General features: G+C 41.5%; 3 protein-coding genes across 10 annotated transcripts in view; 2 read left to right on the plus strand and 1 right to left on the minus strand.

Moving 5' to 3' along the window:
- The window catches only part of LOC140502753 (uncharacterized), a 49,164-nt gene extending 45,667 nt beyond the window's left edge, over positions 1–3,497 (minus strand). For 4 of the 5 annotated variants that reach the window (XM_072606734.1, XM_072606731.1, XM_072606732.1 and 1 more), the window contains exon 1: positions 1,471–3,488. The gene's annotated coding sequence lies outside the window, so the exon portion shown is untranslated. Of the gene's footprint in view, positions 1–1,470 lie in introns of all 5 variants that reach the window. The other variant, XM_072606733.1, reaches the window with a different exon arrangement.
- The window catches only part of LOC140502772 (zinc finger protein 569-like), a 33,441-nt gene that overhangs the window by 2,314 nt on the left and 3,195 nt on the right, over positions 1–27,932 (plus strand). For 2 of the 4 annotated variants that reach the window (XR_011966562.1, XM_072606770.1), the window contains exons 2-5: positions 8,621–8,806; positions 14,376–14,502; positions 15,899–15,994; positions 22,859–22,982. Coding sequence is in view for 3 of the 4 variants with exons in the window: in XM_072606770.1 (XP_072462871.1) it covers positions 8,798–8,806; positions 14,376–14,502; positions 15,899–15,994; positions 22,859–22,935 (309 nt within the window). In the remaining variant the exon portion in view is untranslated. Of the gene's footprint in view, positions 1–3,806; positions 4,183–8,620; positions 8,807–14,375; positions 14,503–15,898; positions 15,995–18,058; positions 18,196–22,858; positions 22,983–27,932 lie in introns of those variants that run through there. The other 2 variants (XM_072606769.1, XM_072606767.1) reach the window with 2 other exon arrangements.
- Positions 19,428–22,113, plus strand: LOC140502762 (uncharacterized). The gene is made up of 2 exons (XM_072606753.1): positions 19,428–20,489; positions 21,189–22,113. Exons 1-2 carry the CDS (start codon positions 20,465–20,467, stop codon positions 21,863–21,865), a joined length of 702 nt encoding a protein of 233 aa, XP_072462854.1. The 5' UTR covers positions 19,428–20,464; the 3' UTR covers positions 21,866–22,113.

Here is a 27,932-nt window from a genome sequence, read left to right on the forward strand (position 1 = left end):
TAGAATTTTGTTGTCCTCCATTTCCAATCTGAAAGCAATCAGTTGCTCCACATTCAGTTCTACCTGTTGCCTCTTGGCCCTCAAACAGATTCCTCCAAAGACAAGTAAGGTGATTTGGTGCTCCCATCTCTTTGAAGACGAGCCACATTTTGTTGTGATCTAAACAGGCAAAAGCATTATGGTGGTCCATGAAGAAGCAGGATTTTTTTCCTGAAATTCCCTTGATTTCATCATAATCCAAAGAATCTAGGGTTAGGGTTGATGACTAGGTGTCTACTTCCTCTGCTTCTTTGAAAATCAGCCTACTCTTTTGATTATTCTCAGTTACATGTTGTTCAGGTCAGCTTTAAGAATCTCAAGTATAACTTTACTGGAATGTGAAATGATATCTCTGATTTTGTTGAAGGGATCTGGTCTTTCCCATTCCATTCTTTTCTTCTATTTCTTTGCCTTTCTCATTTAAACAAACCTTATCTCATCTTCATATTCTCTGGAATTCTGCATTCACTTGGGTGTATCTTTCCCTTTCTCCTTTCCATTTCCATATCTTTCTATCCCTATTCTTTCTATTTCTAGAGCCTCATCAAACACCATTTTAGTTTCCTGCTCTTTCCTTGCAATTTTTTTTGGTGCCTCCTATCCAGTCCTGCAAACCTCTACCCTAGTTCTTCAGGCATTCTGTCTACCTGATCTGATCCCTTCAATCTATTCATCACCTCCATATGCTTACTCATAAGGGATGTTATTTAGGTCATACCTGTATGGTGTGATGGATTTCCCTATTTAAAGAACACACTCAAACCATGCTTCAGAGAGCGCAACTCTGATGGGTTGACCACGTTGTCTGAATGCAAAATGTACACTTGCCAAAAAGACCATTTTATGGAGAACTCCCATGGAGCAGGCAATCACATGGTGGTCAGAAGAAGCAACACAAGGACACTCTCAAGGTCTCTCTCAAGAACTTTGGATTTGACTATACAACATGGGAGACACTGGCACAGGACCACTCAGTATGGTATGCCCACATTAGAAGGGGTGCTGTGCCCTGTGAGCAAGGCAGAATTGAGACAACACAAAGTAAATGTAGGATGTGCAAATTTGGAGTATCCACTCCAAATATTACATGGACTATGTGTGCCTGACCCATGGTAGAGCATTTTGAGCTCATATTGGTCTGATCAGGCACAGGTGGACATATCAAGACATCACTTTATCATGGTGATATCATTTTGGTCCTCGAAAACAAAGGACCACAACCAATCAACCAACCAGCCTCATGTGCTAAGAGACTGTTTACCCCTTCAGCTGATCCCACTATTCCAGGATTTTCCCTGGGGAAATATTCTCTAGACTTTCAAGGTGAACAAGGGGAGGGGGATAGCATTTACAGATCACTCCAACCTCTTGACTCCTGGAAGTTCAAGTCGGTGGACTGATTTGATCTGTGGGAGCCATTGTTGCTGTTACCTGGGGTTCTGTGCTTCTCTTTCACTCAAATCCACTGGACTCCCATCCTGGGCTGATATGTTTGGGAATTCACAGTGCTGCTGTTGCTTCAGGCCACCCAGGGCTCCCTTCCAGGCTTTGGCAGGTTCCATACTTGTACAGCCTGTGCATTGTGCTCTCTGTGTTCCTCCAGCCCCATGCAACAAATCCTTCCATTGACATGCCAGGAAGTCCTGGGCTGGAAATCTGCCACAGTCTCCTACTGGATTCTGCCACTCTAAAATTTGTTCAGATTCTCTTTTTAGAGGTATCTGAAGGAGTCTGTCTTAGAGCTTAGGTAAGTACTTGCTCTCATTCTGCCATCTTGGCTCCACCCCCTGTGTTTTCTTGGTGTTAATTATTAGACCTAAATTAGCACCAACAGCAGAGAAATGATCCATGCTTTGGTGCATCTCAGTGTTAGAGGATGCACTGAGTGCACAATCATCTGCAAATAGAAAATCATGCACCTGGCTTGTAGCCATTTCAAATTGAAGAATTTACCATCAGTGCATTTGTTGAACTTGATGCCATGTTCATCCTCATTAAAAGCATTTGATAACATGGATGAAAACATCATGCTGAAAAGCTTGGGAGCAAGCACACAGCCCTGTTTCACTCCATTGGTGATGGTCATCTGCCTGAGAGCAGAGTGGCTTCACAAAGGATCGAGGAACAGTTGATATGATGTTTGCTGCCCGACAATTCCAGTCATGAGGGCTTATGGAAAATTATGTCAAAATGTGGTTGCCCAGAGAAATTCATCAGTATTCAATTTCATGATGGCATGTTTACCCGGGTTCTGGATAGTAGACAATGCTCTTGTGCCTTCCCAGTCACCAACAGACATTGTTACCCCACTGTGGAATAACATAGTTCAGTATTTCTGAAGAAAAGTTAATTTAGTAACAACACAGCAACATCACCCTCTAGAATTGATTTTTCTATTAGCAACATGTCATACAAAGTGAGTGGTTTCCCAAAAATCACAAAGAAGGAATGGAAGACAATAAATGATAATACAGATTTCTAATACAGCATGAAGTTTTTGACAGTCACATGACACTGATTCAGTTCAGTGGGTTTCCAATATTACTTTATGCCTCTATCAGTTTGACACCCTGGAAGGATTCATTCATTGGCCAGCGTAGCCGACTTCAGATCCAATTACACTTTCATTTCCTATGCTGACACTTCTAAACAGCTCGCCCTCATAAAATTTCACCCATAATTTGCATTCAGGTGCGTCCTACCTTGACAAGGTCAAGTATCACAATTATCCTCATGGCACCACATAGCTTGGGACAAGCTCCATCCCATCCACATTGGACTTACAGTTATGCTGCCACACAGAATCTCAGTTCACCTAAGGGCCATTCGCTGTCATTGCAGCTAATCTTCTGTCTTTTCTGTAGAGGAGGGGGAGGCTCTGAGCCCCAGAGCATGGAAGGATGAGGGACACGATGGAGGGGTGGAAGAGGCAGAACTCTCAGCCAAGGCCATTTTGGGGGGGTGTGGCCCCGGGGGGGACTCTGGAGGCCTAGGAGGAGTCTCTTCAGGAAGAAGTCTCTCAGACTTTTAGGTACCAGAAGGTGAGATGCTGGCTGAGAAGCCTGAAGCCAGGCTGGGGGGGAAGGGGAGAGAAGGCGCTTTGTTTTAAAGATGATCGCTTGGTTTGTTTATTTGATCCTCCACGCGTCCATATTCATCTCCACAACGTTTTCCGTTCCAAATGTTCTCCCCGTTCCTCCCCTTCCTTGCACCCCAAGATGGCAAGCATTCTGATCACCTTTCCCCCCAACTTTCCTCCCTCGCCCACTTATCCCTCCCCTCTTACTTTCGTACAGGGCAAAAGAGATTTCTATACCCCATTATTTCCCAGTTTCACGTAGAAATAATTTTTAGCATCTGTTTTTCAAGACATTGAGGTCCAGATTCTACCTCTCTGAAACTGGAACAAAACAGGAACCTGGATCCTTCCTCCACTGGAATCGCCACTTCCGGTAAAGGAAGCCGTCGGAAGGAATGGACGAATCAGGAGCTTGGGACCGAGGGGGCTAGGAAGTTCCGCGTCTTGCGAGGGAGGAACTAGGGAGCGAGGGTCTCTGGGAAACCGAGTCCGGCTGCGGAGGCCCAGGAGACCAATGAGCAGTCTGGTTCGGTACCCGCAAGGCTTCCTGGGAAATGGAGTCCGGAAATGCCGCTGGGATGAACTCCCTGGAGGAGGAGGTTTAAGGGACCAATGGCCAGCGGCGTCGCCTGGTAAGGGGGCGGGGAGAGCTCCTGAAGCCTAAGCTCTGGCCCTGAGAGAAGGGGATGGTCACAGAGCTCAGGTGGGTCTGTGTGCCCGGCCTTTCCTCAGGACCTCGGGCTGGGAGGCCCCGCCTGGTGCCCGCCGCTCTGGGGACAGGTGTCCGATGGGCATCTCCTGCCGAGCTCCTGCCCAGGCAGCTCCTCTGGTGCCTCCTGCTGCCCTGCCTCATGTCCCATGCCAGGCTGCTGAATCCCGGACTGCATTTTGTCTTCCAGCTTCCCCTGATCGCTCCCTGGTGCCCCCATTCAAGAGCCCTCCCCCTCCTCAACCTTCCCTAGCTTCCTTCTCTCCTAGATCAAGCAGATAATACGTGTGTGAGGCAGGGAGGGCAGAGGATCGTGTGGGGGAGGGCTCTGAGGAGCCACTGCCCCTCTCCTCAGGTGAGTGCAGTCTGTGCCCAGACGTGGCCCATGAGGCCATTGCCATAGACGTACAGCGTGGTCTATGAAGCTGCCAGTATGGTCCTTATGGAACATTCCTTTACAAAACTAGACATTAAAAGCCCTTTATAACCCACCCCCCCAACCTTTCCAGTCTTCTTACAGCTGACTGCCCAACATATACCCTTACTCCAGTGGCCCTGGCCTCCTGGCTTCTCTCAGCTCTAGGCACTTTCAGTGGCTTTCCCCAAGCCTGGAATCCTCTCCCTCCCCAGCTCAGATTACTGACCTCACTGTCTTCCTTTAAGTCCCCTCCAACAACTACAAAGCCCCAGGAAGTTTCCCAAACCCTCTTCATCCTTCCTCCTTCCCTCTTCCAGTCACAGCCTGTTTGTCCCAGCCTGGCTTCCTTTGGATATATTGGTCAGCTTGGTGTCTCTCCCATTAGATGCTGACCTCCTTGAGGGCAGGGACTGCCTTCTGCCTCTTTTTCTATGCCCAGTGCTTAGCATTGTGCCCAGCACATGAGAGGTGCTTTATATATGTCTATGGAATTGGATTGACCATTTCTAGTCCTTGAGGAGACCTTGTCACATCATTCTCTTCTTCCTGGGCTGTCTCCTCCTCCCCCCTTTCCTGTATCTCCCCTAGTTGTCCTGCAGGGCCACCAGAGGACCTTCTCCTGCAGGCAGGATGTCAGAAGGCTCTGTCCATGATACCCCCTGCCATCCTCTTCACTCTGACCTCCCCCAGTGTTCCTTCTTCCTCCCTGTGTGCCTGTGTGCTTTCAGAAAGGAATATTTTCCTGATCTGTCTGTTCTAGTCCACATTTGTTCACTGCTCCTACATTTCTTTAGTCTGGCGCGTTAAGAAGCAAATAATCTCTTCCCTTCTGGTTTTCTTTCTACAAATGTTTCCTGCCAATCTTTTTTGTGGAATATCCACTTTTCCCCCATGTTATTAAGCTCTCATCTGTAGGATCAGTCACCCTGGGCTACGTGCTGAGCTCAAACTGCTCTGGGACAGGGCTTCTTCAACTTTTTCCCCTCTTGAACCTTTTCAACTGAGAACATTTTATGAGACCCTAGGTCTGTAAGGTAGATATATAAATCAATGCATTTAGTGACAATAAATCATTAAGAAATTTCAAAGAATTCCTTGGTATGCATATAATTTTACCATTTACCAAAGGTGAAAGCCAATTTGCTTACTAAGGAGATGGATATGCCTGTTTCTTTTTACATAAAGAATTAAATCTTGGCAGAATATTGGATATTGCAGGACATAGAACATCTTCACCATTTTTCAGAGTGGAGTGACATTTTGATTTCATCACATCCCACAGTCTCGTATCTGAGCCGAGGTGTTTCTGACACTGTTCCTTGGCTTTGCATGGCACAACAACATGCACAGTGGAAAGTTCACATGTTGCGTGTTCAGAACCAAGGCTACAGTGAAGATGCATCATGTAGCATGGGCAAGCACTGCCAGAAACTCCTTGGATTCATTACTTGTTTGATTGTGAATTAAGTTATGCTCTTGGGCATTCAGAAACCTTTATCTATTGTCACATTTTTGTGACCCCCATATTTAGTTAGGCGACCCCATAAGGGGTCCAGACCCACAGTTTAAGAAGTGCTGCTCTGGAACACACCCTTTCATTCCCTCCCTCTTTCTAGTGCATTTGCATTAGTTTTGAATGATTGCAGATACCTTTCCATTGTGTGTGGAAGCCTTTCTGCTGGTGACTTGTAGGACTTTGTGTTTCTAAATTGGATTGATAAATATGACTACTCCCAGCCTTGGGGGTTGCAGCCTTGGCTTGGTTTTTGGTTTTTGAGTCATTGTTAAATTTTAATTTATGGAAGAAAGTCAGCATTTCCAAAACATAGTTCAGGAAAAAGATGCTTGTGCATGAAATTGCAAACCTGCTATGCACAACTTTCTATTGCTTTCCATCACCCATTCCAAAATTATCATGTACAGTTCTTTTTTCTTCTCACACCCCTCCCTCTGCCCTGAAGGTAACTACCCTTAGACACAAATAGGTATATATGTATATGCAAAATTACATTTATGTACATGTAAAATTATTCTGTACATGTAACTTCCATGCAGTTTTCTAGTTCTTTGCCACCACAAAGAGAGCTGCTACCATCACTTTAGAACATAGAAGTTCTTTTCTGTTTTCCCTAATTATCTTTTCTCTTTAACCTGGGAATTTGGAATCTTAGCTCTGACATGCCTGTAAATTTTCTTCCCATGATCCTTTTGGGTGTGATCAGTGGATTCTTTCCATCTCCACTTTCCCTTCTTGTTGTAGAACTTCAGGGCAATTGTCCTTAATAACTTCTTGTAAAACTGTATTGAGATTCTTCTTTTGACCATAACTTTAACGTAGCCTGGAAGTTCAGACATCTCTCCTTCATCTGTTCTCCAGATCAGTTGGTTTTATAAGGACATGTTTCAGATTCTCTTCTATTTTTTTCTAGTTTACATCTTGGTGTCTTATCATGTCATTCAGTCTTCCTTGAAAAATACTAGTTTTCAAGGAGTTATTTTCCTCTTTTTGAATTTGTAACCCTTTTTCTAATTAGTTATATTTCTTTTCATAATTTTCTTGAATTGCTTTCATTTTTTTTCCTGTTTTTACTCATCCTCTTATATTTGATTTTTGAAATCCTTTTTATTTTCTTATGACTTTATATCTCTTGTCCCAATTGGTTGACTTTTTTTCACAATCTTCTTGATTTACTTTTATTTTTTTCTAATTTTTCCTCATTCTCTTTGACTTGACTTAGAATTCCTTATCATAATTTTCTTGAATTGTGTTCATTTTTTCTAATTTTTTCTCATTCTCTCTTATTTGATTTTTGAACTCCTTTTTAAGTTCTACCCAGATTTCTTTTTGAGCTGGCACCCAACTGACATTATTCTTTAGGACAGGAGGGGATTTTTTTAACCTGATGATCTTCTGCTGAATGTGACCCAGACCTTTTATATCCAAGGAGTCATGAATGATCAGGTTCCTTTTCCTTTGCTTCTTCATTTTTATGTTGATTTGTCTTACTTTGTTTTTAGCAGCTTGATTTTACTATAATCAAGTTTTAATCCAACTTTGGTGGCTAATGCTGCCCTAGGCCTCAGGTCCTCCTTACTCTTGTGTTCTGCATTCTCTCTGGAGACTCAGCCTCTGGGACTCCTCCCTTCATCCCCAAGCTCAGGTCACACTGTCCTGAAAATGTTCTTACTCCCTGTGGTACCACAGTCACTGGGTGTCTGCTCACTCCTCCTCGCCCACAGCCGCAGCCCAGGATCATTTGTGGGCAGAACTGCCAGGTCTACCTTCTGGAGACATTAGGGGGTCCATCTGTCTTCCCTCACTCAACATCTGCTCTTCCTTAGATGAAGGTCTGTGAGGTCAGATTTCTGGAGGTGAGCGTTCTGGAGGCCTGGTCTGCTTCCCTCTGGGACTGCTGCTTGTTGGTGCAGTGGAGTTGGCCTGGAGGTGTCTACACTTCCTTCAGCCCCTGGACTCTTCTCTGAGGTCCTCTCAAGTTGTCCTCCAGCTGCTTTACCCCTTTGTTTTTGCTGTTTTACATTCATTTTGTGGTGATTTTCTGTCTGTTTGTGGAGGAAATCCAGAGAGCCAGGAAATTCCTGACTCATGTTGCCTTCTTCCTAGTACGTATTCATTGATTATTTCTTTTTCTGGAGGTGATCTGTGAATTCTTTGAATTGGAATGTCATTTTCCATGCTAAGAAGTTCTGGCCAATCCCTTTTGAATATTTCTTTTGTGATTATATTGTTGGAAACATACTCACTTTAAACAAAGAACGGTGCTTGTTGTGAATCCAGAAAGCTTTTACTAATTTTTACTTTCATTCCCTCCTGAATGAACAGGTAGTTCCTAATGGACGGCTCCATTTGTTCAGACCAATGCAAGCCTTTTTATGGTGTTCCCAATTCGAATTTCCTACCTTGCTCTCCATTGGCTGGATGTAGCCTCCTGAACCTCCCACTTCATGTTCTCCTCTCTGATAGGTTCCCCTTCCAACAGCTCATTAAGCATGCCTACAAGCTTCTGACCTTTTACCTGATCAGAATTCTGGTTCTGCTAGGTCACAACTCTGATTAGAACCAGTGACCTCCATCACTCAAAGCTGAGAGGAGTTTTAATCCTGTGGAAACAGAATTCCTTCTGTTGTTTCCCGTAGAGTTAAATTTTTTATTTTTTTTTAATCCAGTCATGTTGTTCTGGGAAACCTATGATCCTTGGGGGATTGTCTGTGGATGTCCAGTCTTTAAATCCAGTATGATTGCTTCCTTATGGGGCAGGTTTTCTTTTAACTTTATTTTTCCTTCTCTTTTTCTTGGCTGTCCTTCACTTTTCATTATTTACATTCTCTATTGTACTGTCTTCTGTTTTCTGTGCAGGAGGTTGCCAGGGCAGATTCCAGGTTTATAAGGTACCCACAATTAATCAAAGAAGACCACAGGAAAAAGGGGATTAAAAGGAGGTCAGCATGAGAAGAGTCTGCCCAATTCAGGGGCCTGAGGGAGAAGTCTGTCAGAGAAGTCTCCAGAAGCAGAGCCAGGGAAGGAAAGGAGGAGATGGCTGAGGTGAGCTTTCTCCTTAAGCCTGGGTGCCATGCTGCTGAAGGAGAGATTTGAGAGGTGCTCCAGATGGAAGGAGGTTTGGAGAGCTTCTGTTGGGTGTGAGTTAGGGAACCAGTTAGAAAGCAGTTATCCATTAATAACAGGACTGCCTCCCCCACACTAAGACTACCATGCAGTGAAGAAGAATGAGTCCAGAGAGCCTGGAGAAAAGGGAGATTTAGAAATTTGAGGGAATCTCAAAAAGTGGAAAAGAGCCATAAATTCCTCAATAATTCAGAAATCAAACAATAGACTAAAGGAAGTGAAAGGTGAAATGTGGAATCCAAAGAGACCCAAAAACAGGTGTTTGAAAGAAGAAGTCACAATGATGAAAAATAAAAGGGCAATTTTATGTCCAGGATGGAGAATAGGTCTCAAGTACCAGAATCTCTGGTAAAGTGAATGCCATGTTCATGATGAAAGTGGAAGAAAATGAAATAGAAGACCATCACATTCCAAGTGTATTGGGCACACACATATGCTGTCCACATAAGAGGTTGGATATAGAGACAACACCTTCCAAATGTCAAGGAATACCTGATTGTGGGGATTAAAATTTTCCAACCTACAAAAAAAGGAACTGAGGTAGAACTCTGAGCCAACTTTATTAAAGAGCCCACAGTTCCCTCTAATAACTGGATATCATATCTTCCTCAGGATCTGAGATTCCCCCTTCTTCTGGGACCTTGTTTTTGTAGGTTTGATACCAGATTTATTCCCTAGCCATTCTAAAGCAGTCATACAAAGTCCAGAATCCCATTGGTTGACGTGTGACTCTTAAGCTAAAAGAAGCAGAACTGATATGTCAGCAGCATCACAAGTTGAGTGAAGCAGAAACATCTCAGCTGAATAGGTGATCACAAGATGGGAGGGCTCTTCCTTAGCTTAGGCAGGAGGAGGTGATACAAGCTATGTATACCCTGAAAGAACATACGGTGGAGGAGGAAGGGATATCCTTCCCTAACATGACACGATCCAGGCTTGGTGAGGTCAGGAAATTGGAGTCAAACAGGATAGAGATATCTCTGTCAGCGTTTTTGTGGCTGTGCAAGTGACCTCCACAGCTTGAGAACAAGTGATGAACATTGCATTAATGTTCAAGGCCTATTATAGGGCCCTTCTATTGGAATCTATATTCCTATGTGACTTATACAAATTATGGACTAATACAGTGCTTATCCTGCAACCTAGTACTTGGTAATAGACCTGATGAATATATTAAAATGATTAGTAACTCATTATCCCTTATAAAATCACAACGACCTGACTAATGCCATTTGAGTAGGGGTCCTCAGTGAGGTATTTCTCTCATAGTTTCAAATCTTGCCAGCCTGTCTTTGTTTGGTCTACCAGTCAGCCTCTTAACTCATCCTCTTGACTCTTGTTCTACCAAGTTTCTACACTTTTCCATGCATGTTTAAATTATTTATTTCCCATAAAGAAACTGGCAACATTTTTCTGATGAATTAGCTCAAACAAAACCCAAGTCAGTTGAATATATTATTTTTAACCACCATTCTTGTTCAGTCATGTTCAAGACTTTATAAACCATTTTGGGGTTTTCTTGCCCAAGATACTGGAGTGGTTTGCCATTTCCTTCTCCAGTGTATCTTGCAAATGAGGAAACTGAGGCAAGCAGGATTAAGTGCCTTGTCTAGGGTCACACAGCTATTACCTTTCTGAGGCCAGATTTGAACTTATAAAGATTATATCTTCCTGATACCAAGCCCATTGCCCTATCCACTGTGCCCCCTAACTTGCCCTTCTCCATCACAGTTACTTTTATTTCTAGGTAGTTAATTTATAATTAAGGAATGTATGTCATAGTCAAATGAAAAAAAAATCAGAAAGGAAATGCAAAAGCTCTTTTGGCTATGACATATCATGTCCAAAGTAACCTCAAACCCTCAATGTAACAACAGATTACTCTCCTTCACTTGGCTCAGCACCACCTTATCCATTCACCTCAGTTCAGATTCCAGTAAACAGTACTTTAGAATCCTCTTCCAGATAACACTTGACTTCAGCCATCCAGTAAACAAACTACATCTTTTCTTTAACTTTGTTCTCTTTTAAGTGGTCACATTAAATGATTTTCCCCAGAATGCTGTGGAACTGCCAGCTTCACACAGCCTTTTCACTGAATTTTTTTTAGAACATATCACTTATTAATTAGTAAGTTGAACTGTTTACATTCCTACATGGAAAGATAATATTTGTAACTCTTGAAACTTTTCTCAGTATTTGGGGAGTTGGAAGAATTTTATATATATATATATATATATATATATATATATATATATATAGAGAGAGAGAGAGAGAGAGAGAGAGAGAGAGAGAGAGAGAGAGACAGAGACAGAGACAGAGACAGAGAGACAGAGAGAGAGACAGAGAGAGACAGAGAGAGAGAAAGAGAGACAGAAAGAGACAGAGACAGAGGGCACAAGGTGAGTTGAATAGGAAAGGATGATATCTAAAAAAATAAAATTAAGGAATGAGAGAGGAACATGTTGGAAGGAAAAAGGGAGAAATGGAATGGGGCAAATTATTCCTCATAAAAGAGGTAAGAAAAGGCTTTTTCAATGGAGGTGGAAAAGGAGGAGGTGAGAGGGAAAAAGTGGAGCTTACTCTCATCATACTTGGCTTAAGGGGGGAATAACATGCACACTCAATTTGGTATGAAAATCTTACATTACAGGAAAGTAGAGGAGAAGGGGACAAGTGGGGTGGTGGGATGATAGGAGGGAGTAATTAGAAGTAAATACTTTTGGGGAGGGACAAGGTCAAAAGAGAGAATAGAATAAATGGGGGGCAGGATAGGATGGAGGGAAATATAGGTAGTCTTTCACAACATGACTATTATGGAAGTCCTTTGCATAACTACACATGTATAACCTATATTGAATTCCTTGCCTTCTCAGTAGAGATGAGTAGGGAGGGAGAAAGGTAGAGAAGTTGGGACTCAAAATTTTAGGAACGAATACTGAGAATTGTTTTTCCTTGGAAATGGGAAATAAGAAATACAAGTAATGGAGTACAGAAATCTATCTTGCCCTACATGAAAAGAGAGTAAATGGAGATAAGGGAAGAGAGGGATGTGATAGAAGCGAGGGCAGATTGGGAGAAGGAGTGATCAGAATGCACAGTGTCTTTGGATGGGGGTGGGGAGAGATAGGGAGAAAATTTGTAATTCAAAATCTTGTGGAAATGAATGTTGAAAACTAAAAATAAAAAAAAGATAAAATTTTAAAAAGAAACTATTAAGGAAAAGTGCCCTAAAATTCTAGCACAAAAGGGAAAGTAGAAATAGAAAAAAATCTACTGTTCACCACTTGAAAGAGATGCCAAGAGGAAAACTGCCATGAATGTCATGGCCAAGTTTTAAAACTCCGAGGTTAGGGAGGAAGTGTTGCAAACAACAAGAAACAAAAGCATTTTAATCCTGTTAAGATCTAATTAGAACTTCACAAGTACTAGCAGATTCCACTCTCAGAGACAGAAAACAAAAGAAGGATGGTTGCATCCAAGAATAACTTACCTAGCAAAGTAGAGTATAATCCTGAATGGGGGAAAAAAATGACTGATAAATTGAAAGACCTTCAAGGTTGGAACAAAAAGAGCTAAACTCATTGGAAAATTCATGGTAAAAAATCCAGAAGAAATATAAGGAAAAGATCAGGCCTTCATTAAGGTCAAATTGTTTACTTACCATTTATAAATATATGAAAATATTATCAGTATTCTCATAACTTTTATCATTACTAAAGTAGTCTGAAAGCAAAGTGGTGGCCAAGTTGTATATGATGGGGTGATAAAAAAAAAAACTGGATAGAATAACTTAAAAGGGAGAAATGAGACTGGAAATGTGAGAAAAAGAACTCAGAGGAAACAAGTGGGGGGGGGGGGGGTTGGTAATATTGAAGCCTTACTCTCATCTTGGTTGAAAAAGAAAGAACATGTACATGTGAAAAGTTGTACAAGTCTTTTGAACATGGAGATAAGTGAGAACATTTGGGTACAGGGTCAGGGAGGATGTGTGGCTTGGGGTTTAGGAGGGTCAGGGGGTGATAGGTGAACTTTTGGAGTCATTGTGGATTGGAATTGGGGGGAAGGAAATGGGGGACTCTTGAAGGGTGGGTGAATTGAGGGGGTAGGAGGGAAAAGATGAAAGTAAAAGCAATAAGGTAAAAAGAGAGGACAGAAAAAATCAGGAGAAAAATAAGATGGAAAGAAATTCACAGACTAATTATCACTTTGAACATGATTCAGATGTTGACAGTGACTTCCTTTGTGGTGACAAAGAACTTGACATTGCAGGGATTCCCATCCTTGGGGAAAGGCTGAATAGGTTGTGATGGAACGCCACTGTGCTATAAGAAAGGGTGAAATCTATGATGTTAGACAAGTATGGAAAGACTTGTGCCAAATGATTAAGAGTGCTGTGAGCAGAACACTGTATACAGTAACAGTGACATTGTGGTCTGAAGAGTTTGACAGTTCTAAAGACACACATTAAAAGTAAAGGACATGTAAAGAGTGGTGCTATCTGCATTCAGAGAAAGAACTACAAATAGTGATATGTATGGAATAACTTTACATACATATGTGTGTACATATATGTAGACATATACATATACACATAAGTATATATGTACACACACACACACACATATATATATATATACATAGTAGCAACATCTATGGTTGGGGGGAAGAGAAAGAAAAGAAATTTCTTGAGTAACTGTTGCACATTCCAAAGGATTACCAAGTTGGACATGGGAGATTTGCACTTTCATGAGCAATCATCCTTTTTATTGTATCCTTATGCAGATGCTTATTTTGTCCCCTAAATTTAAATGAAACATTTTCTTAAAAAAAGTGAAACTCAGTTTCTAATCCTAAGGAGCTCCCATTCTAGTGCAGGAGACAACATGCAAATTATCTTGTACATATAAGATCTATTTGTTACATAAAATATTGTCATGCATTCATATGCATGTGTGCATATTGACATATGTATATACATATGCAAATTTGGTCTGTGGCTTCGCCTTCCTGTGATCCATAAGTTCTCAGCTTTGTCCTCTGTGTCCTTTGGATTTAAGTAAATCTTCCTGTAACTCCATTCAATATGAAACAATACAAATTCTAGGGTTTAAGATAGATATGCATGTAAGAGATTTAAAAATAATATTTTGGAAAATGATATATCACTTATCGGTTCTGATAAAAAAGATTTTTCCCATTACCTGTCTCAGACTCCCCCCACACATGGACATACCTCACAGATAGAATGCAAACTTTCTTCTAAGTTTCTGCAGGAGGAAAATTTCAGAGGAAAATACTCAGCTTTAATCTAACTGATCATAGAAATTCAATTGGGCCCTTACTGACCATGGTTTTAGCAGCTGACTCTTACTCATAAGGGATATCACCTTTGGGTAAATCCCTTGTTCTGTAAATTAATGAGGGTTGGACTATGAAAATCTGAAGTTTCCTTCAGCTCTACATTCTGTGACTTTTATTGATTTAGGGGTTGGTGACATTTAAGGACGTGGCTGTGGACTTCACTCAGGAGGAGTGGGGCATCTTGGACCATGCTCAGAAGGAGCTGTACAAGAGGGTCATGCTGGAGAATGCCTGGAACCTGCTCTCCCTGGGTAAGGACACTTCCTCTGGTAACACGGAGTCTGCCATCAAAGGAATGTGTGCAGGGTTTGGAGCATTTATCAGTTATTAGAGAGAAGTGTTGATCTCCTGCCCTGCTGCCTGGTGTTTCTCTAGAAAGTCTTTGCATTGTGGGACAGGAACCTGAGGGTTTCCTTGTTGCTCCTGAAGCCTCCCACCTCTAGGCAGCTTCCAATTAGTGTGGAAGGATCTGAGACATGGAGCCAACCTCAGGGTCATTCGGTCTGACCTCCACCTGGAGGGGAATTATGTCTGCCAAGTCTCTGAAAGCTGCTCAGGTGGCTTCTCCTTACACACCCGTCCTCTGGGATGAGTCGAGGATCTGGAATGTTCTCCTTTTAATAAGCTTCAATCATGACTTCTACTTGTCCCTCCTTTAGCGTTTGCCCTGAATCCTCCTTCCTGGTGCCCTCAAATTCCAGCAGAGATGGTGGGAAATAAGGAGAGGGAAGAAAAATTTATTTCCACCTACTGTGTACCAGGTGCTGGGCCCAGGGCTTTCTTTACAATGTTATATCACTTTATCCTCACAATAACCCTCCAAGTTAGGGGATATTATTCTCTCCACTTGACAATTGAGGAAATTGAGGCAAAATGAGGTTAAGTAATTTGTTCTGTGACACTAGTAAATGTCTGATGTGGATTTAGGCTCTGGCATGTCTCACTCTAGGCCCAAGGCTCTCTCTACTGCACCCATTAGCTGTCTCTCATTTCTAGAGAATGGAAAGTGTGCCGTGAGTCCCTACCAAGACTAAACTATGTGATTCCAACCTGGTTTCATGATCTTCCCCTCCCCACCTCTCCCCAAAGCTCTGAAAAGTAATGCTATGAGACTGTCCTTCAGCAGTCCTGGGGTCCTTGCATACATGTCCCTGGCATTCCTAGGAATAACAGATTGGGCAAGAAATAGAATTTGGGCCAACTAGGGTTCATTGAGTTTGCCAACAGGTGACTCTCACCTTATCAGGCAAAAATTCCCCAAATGAGCAGAACACAAGGTTTCTAGGGATGAGGAATGGGGGTGGGGAGGGATGGCAAAAGCCGGCTTATCTAGGTCTCTGTTCTGGGACTCTGGTCTTCCATAATACACCTTTTTAGCCCACTTTGGGATTAGGAATTTTTATCAGAATGGGATTTGACAGGGTGGGGGGGCAGAGGTCTGGGTCTTTCTCAGAACAGGTTATACATTAGGATAATATAGAACATCCTATGTTGGATTACTTGTATTAGATGCAGTAATGTGTGAGGGCAGGCTTGTGTGTGAACATAATGAACTGAATGGAGCAGCTCTGATTCTGAATTTGTTTCCCTAAAGAGAACTGAATGCCAAGTTTCTCTCCATGCTCATCCCTGACTCCCCATGCCCAGGTCTTCCAGTTCCCAGAGAATATGTGATCTCTTATTTTGAGCAAAGGGAAGCACCATGGATGCTGGAGCAAGAAGGCCTGAGGAACCACTATCCAGGTGAGTGAAGTGAAATTAGGTATATGGGAGCTGGGGTTACAAGAGGCTGCTATGTGTTGTGGTGAGGCAAGTGCTCAATGTAGGGGCAGGAAGACCTGACTTGGAATTCTTTTTCAGATATTTCTTAGCAGTGACTTCATGGGTCAGTCATTGAACTACTGAGCCTCAGTTTCTCCATCTGTAATGAGAGGGGTTTGGACTCCAAAGCCTTTTACCTTCCTTCTAGGGATAAATCTGTGATCCAAATAAAAGTCATTGTTTGGCATTTGGGGGCATGGAATTCTCCTGAAAGTATAAAAGGACTTAGACCCTCCTATATGAGCTCTTTCCTAGACTTTCTCCAATTCACCTAACTTCTAAGTGCCACCTCTGTTCTAGACCCAGTACAAAGCACTGAGAATGTAAATCAATTCAAGAGACGTCCCCTGCTCCCACAGAGCTCACGGTCTGGTGGGGTAGAGAACACATCAACAACTATGTAGAAACCCACTGTGGACAGGATAAATTGGAGCTAGTCCAGAGAGAGGAGGCCCTCAATTTCAGGAGGACTGAGAAAGGCTTATGGTGAGAGGTGGGCTCTAGCTGAGGATTCAGGGAAGCCAGGGAAAGCATTCTAGGCAACAGGGATGGTGACAAAAACTCACATGGTCTGGAGATGGAGTTCCTGTTCTAGAGCAGATATGAAGCCCAAATAGAGGGATTATAACATATATGAGGGAGGTGGCAGAGGGTAGAAGGGACAAATAAGACTGGAAGAGTAGGGAAGAGGTAGGTGATGAAGGGCTTTCACAGTCCTAGAGAGGGTTTTATATTTCATACTTTTGATGGGGAACCATGGGAGACTGTTGAGAACATGGTGACATAGGTCAGAGCTTTAGGAAGATGAACTTGATAACTGGATGAAGGATTGACTGGACTGAGGGGAGAATTGAGGCAGCTGGACCAACCAGCAGCCTCTGACAGTGTGTCAGGTATCAGATGACAGGGGTCTGAACCAAGAAAGTGACAATATTGAGATAGGAAGGGGTCTGTGTAATAATGTCACAAAGGTGGGATCAACCAGACTTTGCATCACATTGAACAGAGGCTTCAGGAGTTGAATGTGAGAGTTGATGAGGAGTACATAACCTCTCAGGTCTGAGCTTGGACTGATGGGAAGATGCCTTCATAGCATTAGGAATGGAAGAAGATGGGAGGGTTGGAGGAAAGAGAATGAGCTTCCTTTTGGATATGGTAGAAATAGAACCAAGAGAGAGAAATGTCGTTAAAATCTAGACAGGAGAGGATCGAGAAAGGGGGAACATGACAGTGTCAGAGTGTGCCGAGAAGTCAGGAAGGATTAGGATTATGAAATGGCCATTGAATGTTCGCAATTTTGAGATCGATGGTAATTTTTGAGATGTGTTTCACTTGAACAATAAAGTTCAGAGGTAGCATGCAGAGGGTTCCTTTTTTTTTTAAACTATTATAAACACCCAATTTAATTGTAAAGGACAAATGAAGAAAATGCTATCCACATACAGAGAAAGAATTGATAAATAGAAATATGTCTAGAATAATTTTACATAGATAGACCTATTTGTGTCTAATGATGGCCATATCTTGGGTGGTGTAGCAGGGTAGAACAAAAGGAAAGGGGAAAAAAGTTTCAAAGAAAGGCAGGGAAGTTGGAGACACTAAATGGAAGTTGGAGATACTAGCCATCTCTAGCTGTTTAGCTATGAAATGGAGAAAAGATAATGCACACCATCTTATAGGATTCTGTGGGGTCACATGAGAGTGTTTTAAGGATTAGAGAGAAATGATTTTATTTGTGGTAATAAGGAAAGAGTCCTCAGTATGAGAGTGAAAATTGGTGGAAAAAAAAAGATTCTAGAGGAAGAATATATGGAGGTAGAGGAGGAGGTAGAGTGAGGTCTTTTGCACATGGAAGGGGATTTTCTTGAGCAAGCAGAAGAATAATCTTTCATTGTGATATGGGGGTCAAAAATGAGAAGAAGACACCTGGTTTATGTGAGATGAGGAAAGTAAGAAAGCCCTTGAAAAATGTCTGCTTTTCTTCAGTGGTTGTGAAGGTGGTAGAAGCATGCCATAATGAAGGGTTGGGAATGAGTGAAAAATATTTGGAAGAGCTGCTGTGGTAAGTGACTCGTGGAGTCAGGGTGATGGAAATTGAATGCCTTGCCCCAGTGAGGGCACAGGTGAGATTACATATCCTAAACTGGTAGTGGTTCTGGCATCCTGGTTTCATGATTTTCTCTCTGTACATTTAACTGAACATGAGGAGAGATGGCTGCTGCCTTATCTGCAGTCTTCCAAGTCTAAACTAAGCATAAATCATCACGCCAAGTCCCTTTCTTAATCTCTATGGCTAATCTCTCTCCCCATTCTTGGAGAATCATTGCCCAGGTTTCTGTAGGTGACCACCATATCAGTTTAGGGGGCTGGGAGTTAGAGATGCACAAGTGTCCTATAGCAGGAGACCCTTCAGGAGCATAGAAAGAAGCCTCTGCAATCTTCAAATTTGGTTGTGGTCTGGTTCCATCAGGGATAGAACCTGAGTAAGGAAACTACTTAAGAGGTGATGGAGTACAAGAAAGGGAGAGAAACTGGACTGAGGCCCAAACTGCATTCAGCAACTAGTGGAAAGACCAGAATGCAGGGAGCAGAGGTGGAGGCTGGGGACTGCTGTTAGCCCTGGTCTCAGACAGGGAATCAATAAACATTGATTAAGTGCCTTCTGTTTTAGGCACTGTGCTAAGCCATGAGGATACAAAGGAAGGCAAAAGACAGTGTCTGCTGTCACAGAGCTTAAAATCTAGTTTACAAACAAATGCTGATGCACAGAAAGTGAATTTTTTGGAATGGAAATACATTTAGTTCAGCAAGGAAATAAAAGTAGTGAAGATAATACAGGTTTAAGAAGGAGAGCAGAATTGGAGAAGAAACAATCAAAATCAAATGAAAGAAATAGGTAGCATGTATGCAGCAGCTGCTGTGTATCATATATAGTGTACAAATATTGTCTCATGTTGTCCTCACTAGAACCCTAGTAATTATATGCTATCCTTATGCCCATTTTCCATATTTTACTGAGGCAACCAAATGTCTTGTGACTTTCCTAGGGTCACAGGACTAATCCCACTAAGGTGGAATTAGAACTCAGGTCTTCCTGATTCGAGGCCCAGCATTCTGTCCACTGCACCATCAGTTGTAGCCTCATTTTTCAAACACAACACATTGAAATGCTCACTCCTTCATGACGTAGAAAATGGAAGGTGAGTGTGAGTTGCTCCTTCCTGGTGATGGAAATTCATTTTTTAAACTCTAACTGGTCACAATGAATTGCTAATTACTATTTTAAAATTTTCTATTGGCTCTTGGCAAGTACCAGATTAAATGATAAATGTGCTTGAAGGTCAATTGCAAATATTGCTTTGGTTTTTTTAAATTATTCTTTACATACAAAACAACCTTTTGGATTGGATAGGATAGGATTTCTTCAGACATAACTGTTATTTCTATCACTATTAAAGTGCCTACACATTCACTGAAACTCTACTGGATGACCAACACGTGTTGCCACCCAAGTCCTTTGAGTAGCTGCCAGATAGAAGAAGGAGGAACAGAGGAGAAGTTCCAATTAGAAAACATTTCAATGAGTGGATTTGAAGGTCTGTTGTTGTAGCAAGGTTGTGGTGGTCCATGATGGTTTCATGATGGACTCTACTGTGCACACCTGGTGGTGATGGTTTTCCAATAGCCTGCTCTCACTGCTGCAAGAATGCCAATGCAAGCGAGATCTTGATCAGGCGATTGCAGGTCTGAGAAAATGTGATTACATGTAATACTCCAAGGGAGTGATAGACAGCCACCAAGGATATCTGCATGACTGTGACCATTTGTACATGAACGTCCAGCCTTCCTGGAAGTTTGCAAACAATTTGATGTCAAGTTGAGAAACTGAAAGAATGTATTGTACTTGGTCAGAAGCAGAGTTTGAGGTACTCCCTGCATGCTCCCCAAAAGCAATGCTTTCCTGATGATGATAGTTCAGAATCACTGCCAAAAGGCAGCTGTTAAACATGCTGAAACAGTTGAAACATGCAGATTCTTCTTGTCCCAGAAGAGAAATATCTTCGCAACCAAGTTGGAAGATTACTTACCACTTAAGGTACCACTGACAAATTTTTAATTCAAATTCCTTGAACAACTGTCTCAATCCTTCAGTGGGTTTGTGAGCCTTTGAATGGAAGGGGTGCAAGAAGACCAGTAGTGAAGCATGCTGTCCACTTCTGTACCAAAGGGTGATAGACTCCAATAAGTGTATCAGACAGATATTTTCTGCTTTTCTTCAGTGGTTGTGAAGGTGGTAGAAGCATGCCATAATGAAGGGTTGGGAATGAGTGAAAAATATTTGGAAGAGCTGCTGTGGTAAGAGACTCGTGGAGTCAGGGTGATGGAAATTGAATGCCTTGCCCCAGTGACAGCACAGGTGAGATTACATGCATTTTATTAAATTGTGTTTTATGGATGGTTTTTAATTTTATTTTAGTGAGCAAAACCGTTTAATGATTATGTTTAAAAAGAAGTAAGTAATGGTTATGTCAGGAAATTAATGGGTCAGAACAAAATCCCTCATGCCAGAAGTAAATACAGAAAAGTGTTGATTCTGCATGTGAACTCATATAATGCAACAGAAAAAAATAAGATTGAAAGTGATTCCTAGGGAAATTAGGTTACGGTTACTGGTAGAACAGATCATGAAAGAACTTGACTATTTAGTATAAGTGCACCAAATAGCACTGTAGCTATGAAGAAAAGATTGAAAGTGGAGATAACTTGTCAAGTACTGTGGCCAGAGCAGGCCCAGGATTCTAGTCTCAGCTGCTGGGATTTGGGCCAAGTCACTCAGCCATTCTGAGCTCATGGTCTGAGTTGTGAATGTGATGAGATTGATGACCCTACCTGCATCACAGGTTTTTGTGAGGATCCAATGGAAATTCATGCCTGAATTTTAAAGTGATTTAAAGCATTTTAAAGTGATTATTTCTTCCATTTTCACATGTTTCTCTTTGCTCAGGGAAATAGAAAGTAATTGACTTTTTGTTCTGCCTATGTAGCAAAGGAGATATAAATATATATGTGTGTATATATAGTGCCTGTTTGTTTTATTGATGGCTTTTTTTGTCAGAAGGAGAGATCAGACTGAAAATGAAGGAAGCTGCTGCAAAGCTAAGCCTTTCTATGGAAGAAACTCATAAGCCAAGATTCATGAGTGATGGTTCCTCTGACTTCAGCTGGAGAGATGACCACACAGCACCTGAGAGTATCCACACTGAAGAGAAACTTTATGAATGGACTCAATGTGGAAAAGCTTTTAGAGAGAAGAGATGTCTTATTGCACATCAGAGAATTCACACTCCAAAAAAACCTTATAAATGCAATCAGTGTGGAAAGGTTTTTACTTGGAAGGACAGTCTTGTTATACATGAGAGAATCCACACTGGAGAGAAACCTTATGAATGTAATCACTGTGGAAAAGCTTTTATACAGAGGGCTCATCTTATTAGACATCAGACAACACATACTAGAGAGAAACCTTATGAATGCAATCAGTGTGGAAAAGCTTTTCAGTCATGTGACATTCTTACTCTACATCAGAGAATCCACACTGGAGAGAAACCTTATGAATGTAATCAGTGTGGAAAAGCTTTTAAATGGAGGGAAAGTCTTACTCTACATCAAAGAATCCACACTGGAGAGGAACCTTATAAATGTTATCAGTGTGGAAAGACTTACAGATGGAAGGAAAGTCTTGTGGAACATCAGAGAATCCACACTGGAGATAAACTTTATAAATGTAATTAATGTGGAAAGGCTTTCAGAGGTAGAAGGTCTGTTCGTGAACATCAGAGGATCCACACTGGAGAGAAACCTTATTAATATAATCAGTGTGGAAAGGCTTTTACAAAGAGGGCTTATCCTATTATACATCAGAGAACCACACTAACGTGAAATCTTCTGAATGTAATCAATGTGGAAAGATTTTTACATGGAAGCATTCTTGTTGTACATCAGAGAATCCTCACTGGAGAGAAACCTTATGAATGCAATCAATGTGGAAAAGCTTTTACACAGAGAGCTGGTTTTATTGTTCATCAGAGTATTTACACTGGCAAGAAACCTTATGAATGTATCCAGTGCAGAAAGGCTTTTACACAGAAGAACAGTGTTACCAACATCAAAGAATCCACATTGGAGAGAAACCTTAAGAATGTGATCATTGTGGTGAAACCTTCAGGCTAAAGTCAGTCCTTGTTTACCATCACAGAACTCACAGGAGATGGAGGAATCTTATATCTGACCTGAATGAGGAAAGGCATTGAAATGGAGTACAGAGCTTCTAGCAGAAAATTCACTCTGGATACAAGCCATCTATAGACTCAATGTGGGAAGGTTTTCAGCCAGAGATCATCTCTTATCCTCTAATCAGAAGATTTATAATAAAACTTTATGAATATGCCCCGTGGGTACATGCCTTTCCATAGAACACAGAGGTCACTGGTGAAGGTTAAATTTTGTGTCTGACTAGAACAGAAAGGTGAGAGAAGGAAAGTAATTCATGCCAATCCTAGGTTGCAAAACAAAAAAAGGAGGCAATAGGCTGATAATCTACAAATCTATGGGAGAGGATACATCTGGATATTCTCAGAAATAGAATGTCTTCAGAATAAGAAAAAGACTTTGTGTCAATATTATGTCAACTGGGGAACAGTCTTTGTTGAAGGGAAGAAATCAGATTTGTTTGATCAAGGATATAGAAATTGGAGCAATTTAGAAGAATGTTGTATTCTCCCCCAGGTCACCTCCATGCATGTGTTCAGTCTACATCGAGGCCACTGCATGTGACAGTCAAGAAACTTCTCATGAGCTTGTGATCTATTCTGCCTCCCAATTTTGGTGACCCAAGAATCATGGTGATGAGGTAAGGATTCCCCTGACAGACTTGAGGCAGAGCAGAGCCATTGTGTGAACAAAGCAGCCCCTTCTGGACAGGCAAGAGGCCTTGCAATCTCTATGTACAAAGCTTCCCATGGTTGCCACTGCTCTGCCAGACAGGAAGGCAGCCCACTATTAGGACTCGGGTCATCATGCTGGGCTGAAATCTGCCTCTTGCACATAACACTCATTGGTCCTGGGTCTTCCCGCTGTGGTCAAGCAGGACACAATAGTAGTTGAAGAGTATTTCGTGTTCCCCACCACATTTTTCTTCTTCAGGATAAGTAACCTCATTTGGCATGGTCTCTAAACCATCATACTCCTAGTCCCTCTTTGGCTGTATTCCAACTTGTCAGTACCACTTGTTGATTATCTCCAATTTATAGATCAGTAGATAATAGAATAAGTAGACAATAGACAAGTAGAAATAAACATCATCTTGTCTGGAAGTAGCTGTCAAAAATGCCATCAAACTGGAACGTAAATTACTTTGTAAAATCTTCTAATTGTGTAATCTGCTTTTGCTAACATTAGTGGGACCATGACTTTGTTACCCTAAAATCTGTCAGTTGTGGACATGTTTCTGGATTAGTTAGAAATGGGGGGAGATGATGACTTATCTTGACCTATGTCTTGCCACTGGACTCTGAGAACTCTGGAGGAACTAGTGAGGCTGGTGACTTTGCACAAATCTGCCTCACTTAAATCCAACTCACTTGCAAACAAAGGACCAGCAACAACAATCTATGTGAAGAAGGTCATGAGTTCAAACATTCAGTGTTTCTCAGTTAAATGGAAATAATTTGATTTTCCTGTCAGTCACTTTTAATTGAAGAAAATCTCTGAGCTAAGTTTAAAAGTGCAGGGCTCTCTTAAAACACTTCAAAAGAAATTATTATCTCAACACCATCAGCAAATCACTTTGTGTCAAGGAAACTTGTGATCTTCTCTACCTTTAAGTTCCTGATTCAATTCTAGGCCGTCTGTTATCTCTACCAGCCAGGATGACACCATTCCTGGAAAATTTGTCTGGAAAACCCTGGAAAATTATCTTGGTACAATTAGAGAAAATTTGTTACCTATCATTAGTTATTTCTGTGAGATCCAGGTGGAAAGTGTCAGCAGTTTCAGGATGAACTGAGGAGCTGTTTCCAGCCCTCGTTTCAGACTTTCAGCCAATCATGTTCTTTCTGCCGCCATGATGCTTTAACCTTTTGTGTTGTTTTCCAACCAACCAATTTCTGTTCTTTGTTCCATCCATACACTGCGGGGGACCCAGGGGGGAGGGGCTGCCTTTCATCCTCCATGTCTCTGAGCTCGATGGGGAAGCCATTTTCCCTCTTCATTAGTAAATTCATGTTAACTAATAAACTGCTAGTGCTCAGAGCTCTGTACCTCAGTTGACTTGAGTTTCCTTGTGACAATTAGTCCTTGAGACCACCAATGCCCTCTCTCCTGAAGGAAGGCTTTAACTTATAGAATCTATGCACGAAAACCATTGTCATCAAATTAGGCCTGATTGTCTTATGGCCATCATGACCGTGTAGACTGATTTGTTGTTCAGTCATTACAGGACTGTGACTCTCTGACCCCAGCGACCACGGCAGACCAGGCCCACCTATCCTTGACTACCTTTCAAAGTCTGTCCAAGTTCATGTTTGTTTTTTCCATGACACTATCCATCTCATCCTCTGCTTTCCCCTTCTCCCTTTTCCTTCTGTCTTTCCCAACATCAGGGTCTTTCCTGATGAATCCCATCTTCTCATTACATGGCCAAAGTCTTTCACCTTCAGTGTTTGACTCTCCAGTGAATAGCATGAATGAATTTCTTTAAGTATAGTCTGGTTTCAACTTTTTGCTGCCCAAGGGACTCCCAAGTCTTTTCCAGCACCACAGTTTATAAGAAGTGCTGATTCTGTGGCACTCAAGTTTCCTTATATTGCAGAAAGACCCCTATCTGTAACTGTATGTAACTTGTTAGTGAGGTGATGTCTCTGCTGTGTCAGATGCTGTTCAGATTTGCCATTGCTTTCCCTTGAAGAAACAGGCATCTTTTAATTTCATGGCTGCAGTGATCTTTGAGCCCAAGGACATAAAGTGCTGCTTTCATTTCTTCCCCCTCTGTTTGCCAGGAAGTGATGGGACCAGTTGCCAAGATCTTAGTATACATACTTACATACATGCATACGTGCACAAAGTAAATGCAGGATGTGTAAACTTGGGATATCCACCCCAAATATTCACATGGACTATCTGTGCCCAACCTGGGGTAGAGCATTCTGAGCTCATATTGATCTGATCAGCCATAATCGGACACACTGATATTTCACTTTATCATGGTGATGTCATTTTGGTGCTCTTTGAAGACAAAGGACAACAACCATATATACATATGTATGGGAGTATATATAAAACTTTAAAATAACTCTTTAAAATTTTTTTAAATATATTTTTATTTTGTGGAATAAAATAAACATTTTTGTAGCAAAGTACAATAAAAAGATGATTGTACATGAAACTGCAAATCTACTACCCGCAACTTGCTATTCCTTTAAAATATACAGCAAAATTATCATGGAATTCTTTTTTTCTTCCCTCAACCCCCAACCTAGAAATGGCTACCATTAGGCACAAATAGGTATGTATATATCATTCTATACGTCCTTGTATTTATCACTTCTTTCTCTGTGTGTAGGATGGCGAGATCCCTATCAAATTGACTGCTCAGAGGCATCTCAAAGTATAAACAGAAACTCCTTTATTTGGTTCTTGCAAGAAGTGGACTTCACCCTCCCCCAGACAGATTGGTGGAGGAGAAGTACCTTACAGAAGCAGATGCAAGGTTATATACCAGAAAACCACAAAACCCACCCCTTACTGTTTTGGTCAAGAGCCTGAGCAAGCGATCTTATTTTCAGAAATTTGATTAGGAAATGTGTTAAGCAAATCTGGGGAGAGGGGCGACAGGTGGTTTCACAACTTCAAGTTTCCCCATATCATATGGTTTCTGAGAAATTGAAACTCAGGCCTAGAGTCTGATCTACTTCAGATTTAAGTTCTTGAGAAGTTTTAGACTAAACGTCAGACTCATCTGGATGCAGATAGCATCTTTCTTCATGTCCTTTATCGCAAATTTAGGTATTTTTAATAGACAAAATACCTTGTTCACTCAAAATCATTTTGCAAACAATATTGATGTTGCCATATACAATGTTCCCTTTGTTCTGCTCCTTTCACTCTTCAATATTTCATGCAAATGTTTCCATGTTTTTGTAAACTCTTGAGCTCATCATTTCTAATACACGGTAGGGTTCCATCATATACCACATATACCACAATGTGTTCAAATGTTCCCCAATTGATGGCCATCCATGCTATTTCCAGTTCTTTGCTACCCTAAATAGAGCTACTATAAACATTTTTGAACATGTAGGTCCCTTTCGTTTTCCCCTAGTTATGTTTGGAAATAAAACAACTTTTGGTGTCCGCATAGGTCATAATTCCAGATTGCTGTCCAAAAGGGTTGAATCATTTTGAAATTCCACCAACAATGAATTAGTGTCCTAATTTTTCCACATTTTCTCCAACATTTGTCACTTCCCTCTTCTATCATTTTATCAAATCTGGTAGTTTGATATCTCAAGATTGTTGTAATCTGCATTTCTCTAATCAATAACTTAGAGCATTTTTATATGACTATAAATTGTTTTGATTTCTTTATTGGAAAACTCCCTGCTTTTATCCTTTATCCATTTATCATCTGAGGAATGACTCATCTTCTAAGAGATTTCAGAAGGTTCTAATTGCTATTTGTAGATCTCTCTCTAGCTTATTTATACTCACTGTCTTCCTTCTTAGCCTCTCTTTTTATCCTGTCCCTCCTACCTTATCTTTTTCTTTTACCCTTTCTTCTTTTTTTACCCACTTCTCTAGTATCTCCTCCTTTATCTTCTCCACTCATGGTCCTAATCTTATTCTAAACACGCCTGCAAAAATCTTTCTCCAACCCTATCCCCTAGTTTTCTCATCTTTCTGGATGTTCTGTAGATTTATTATTGTTTTCATCCTAAGAGCCCTTAGGCAGGGTGGTGTCCAAGCTTATGAGTGCAATAGGTTTAAGGTTTTGGGGAAGGGAAGGGAAGGGAAGGGAAGGGAAGGGAAGGGAAGGGAAGGGAAGGGAAGGGAAGGGAAGGGAAGGGAAGGGAATCTGGCCAGTAAAACCCAAATCAACTGGGCATCTTTTGGCCATCCAAATTTGCCTTCCTTTGGAAAGAAGAAGAAAGGGGAAGGGAAGGCAGACAGGAGACAGAGGCAGGCAACCTCCTCTAAAGTATATGTTGTTTCCTCATCCAACCAGATGAGAGTAAGTTTCCAACATTACTAGCCCTCTAATACCTTAATCAGGGCCTTGGAATTAGTCTTTAGTTAATTCCTTATGTTTCTTCTGGTAGCACAGCTAGCAAGCCAGCTGTTACACCCTCCTCTTTCACCTTCCTCAAGAGGCTTCTTAATTCCTCTTTACTTTCTGCCATTGGAGTAGTACCCTCTGCATATCTCAGATTATTGATATTTCTCCTGGTAGCCTCAACTCCACCTTTTGATTCCTCTTGCCTGGCATTTTGTATGATGTACTTTTGCACACGAGTTAAATAAAATACGTAACATACAACATTGAAACCAATTCAGTTCTAGCTATTGCCTCTTGGCCCTCATACAGGTTCCTCAGGAGAGAAGTAAGATGATTTGGTGCTCCCATCTATTTGAAGACTGGCCCCATTTTGTTGTGATTCAAATGGCCAAAAGCTTTAGGATGGTCAATGAAGGAGAAGCAGGATTTTTTCTTCTGAAATTCCCTTGATTTCATCACAAACCAAAGAATTTAGGATTAGGGTTGACAATTTGGTGTCTGCTTCCTCTGCTTCTTTGAGAACCAGCC

Source organism: Notamacropus eugenii, chromosome 4 (genome assembly GCF_028372415.1).
Source record: "Notamacropus eugenii isolate mMacEug1 chromosome 4, mMacEug1.pri_v2, whole genome shotgun sequence".
NCBI lineage: Eukaryota > Metazoa > Chordata > Mammalia > Diprotodontia > Macropodidae > Notamacropus > Notamacropus eugenii.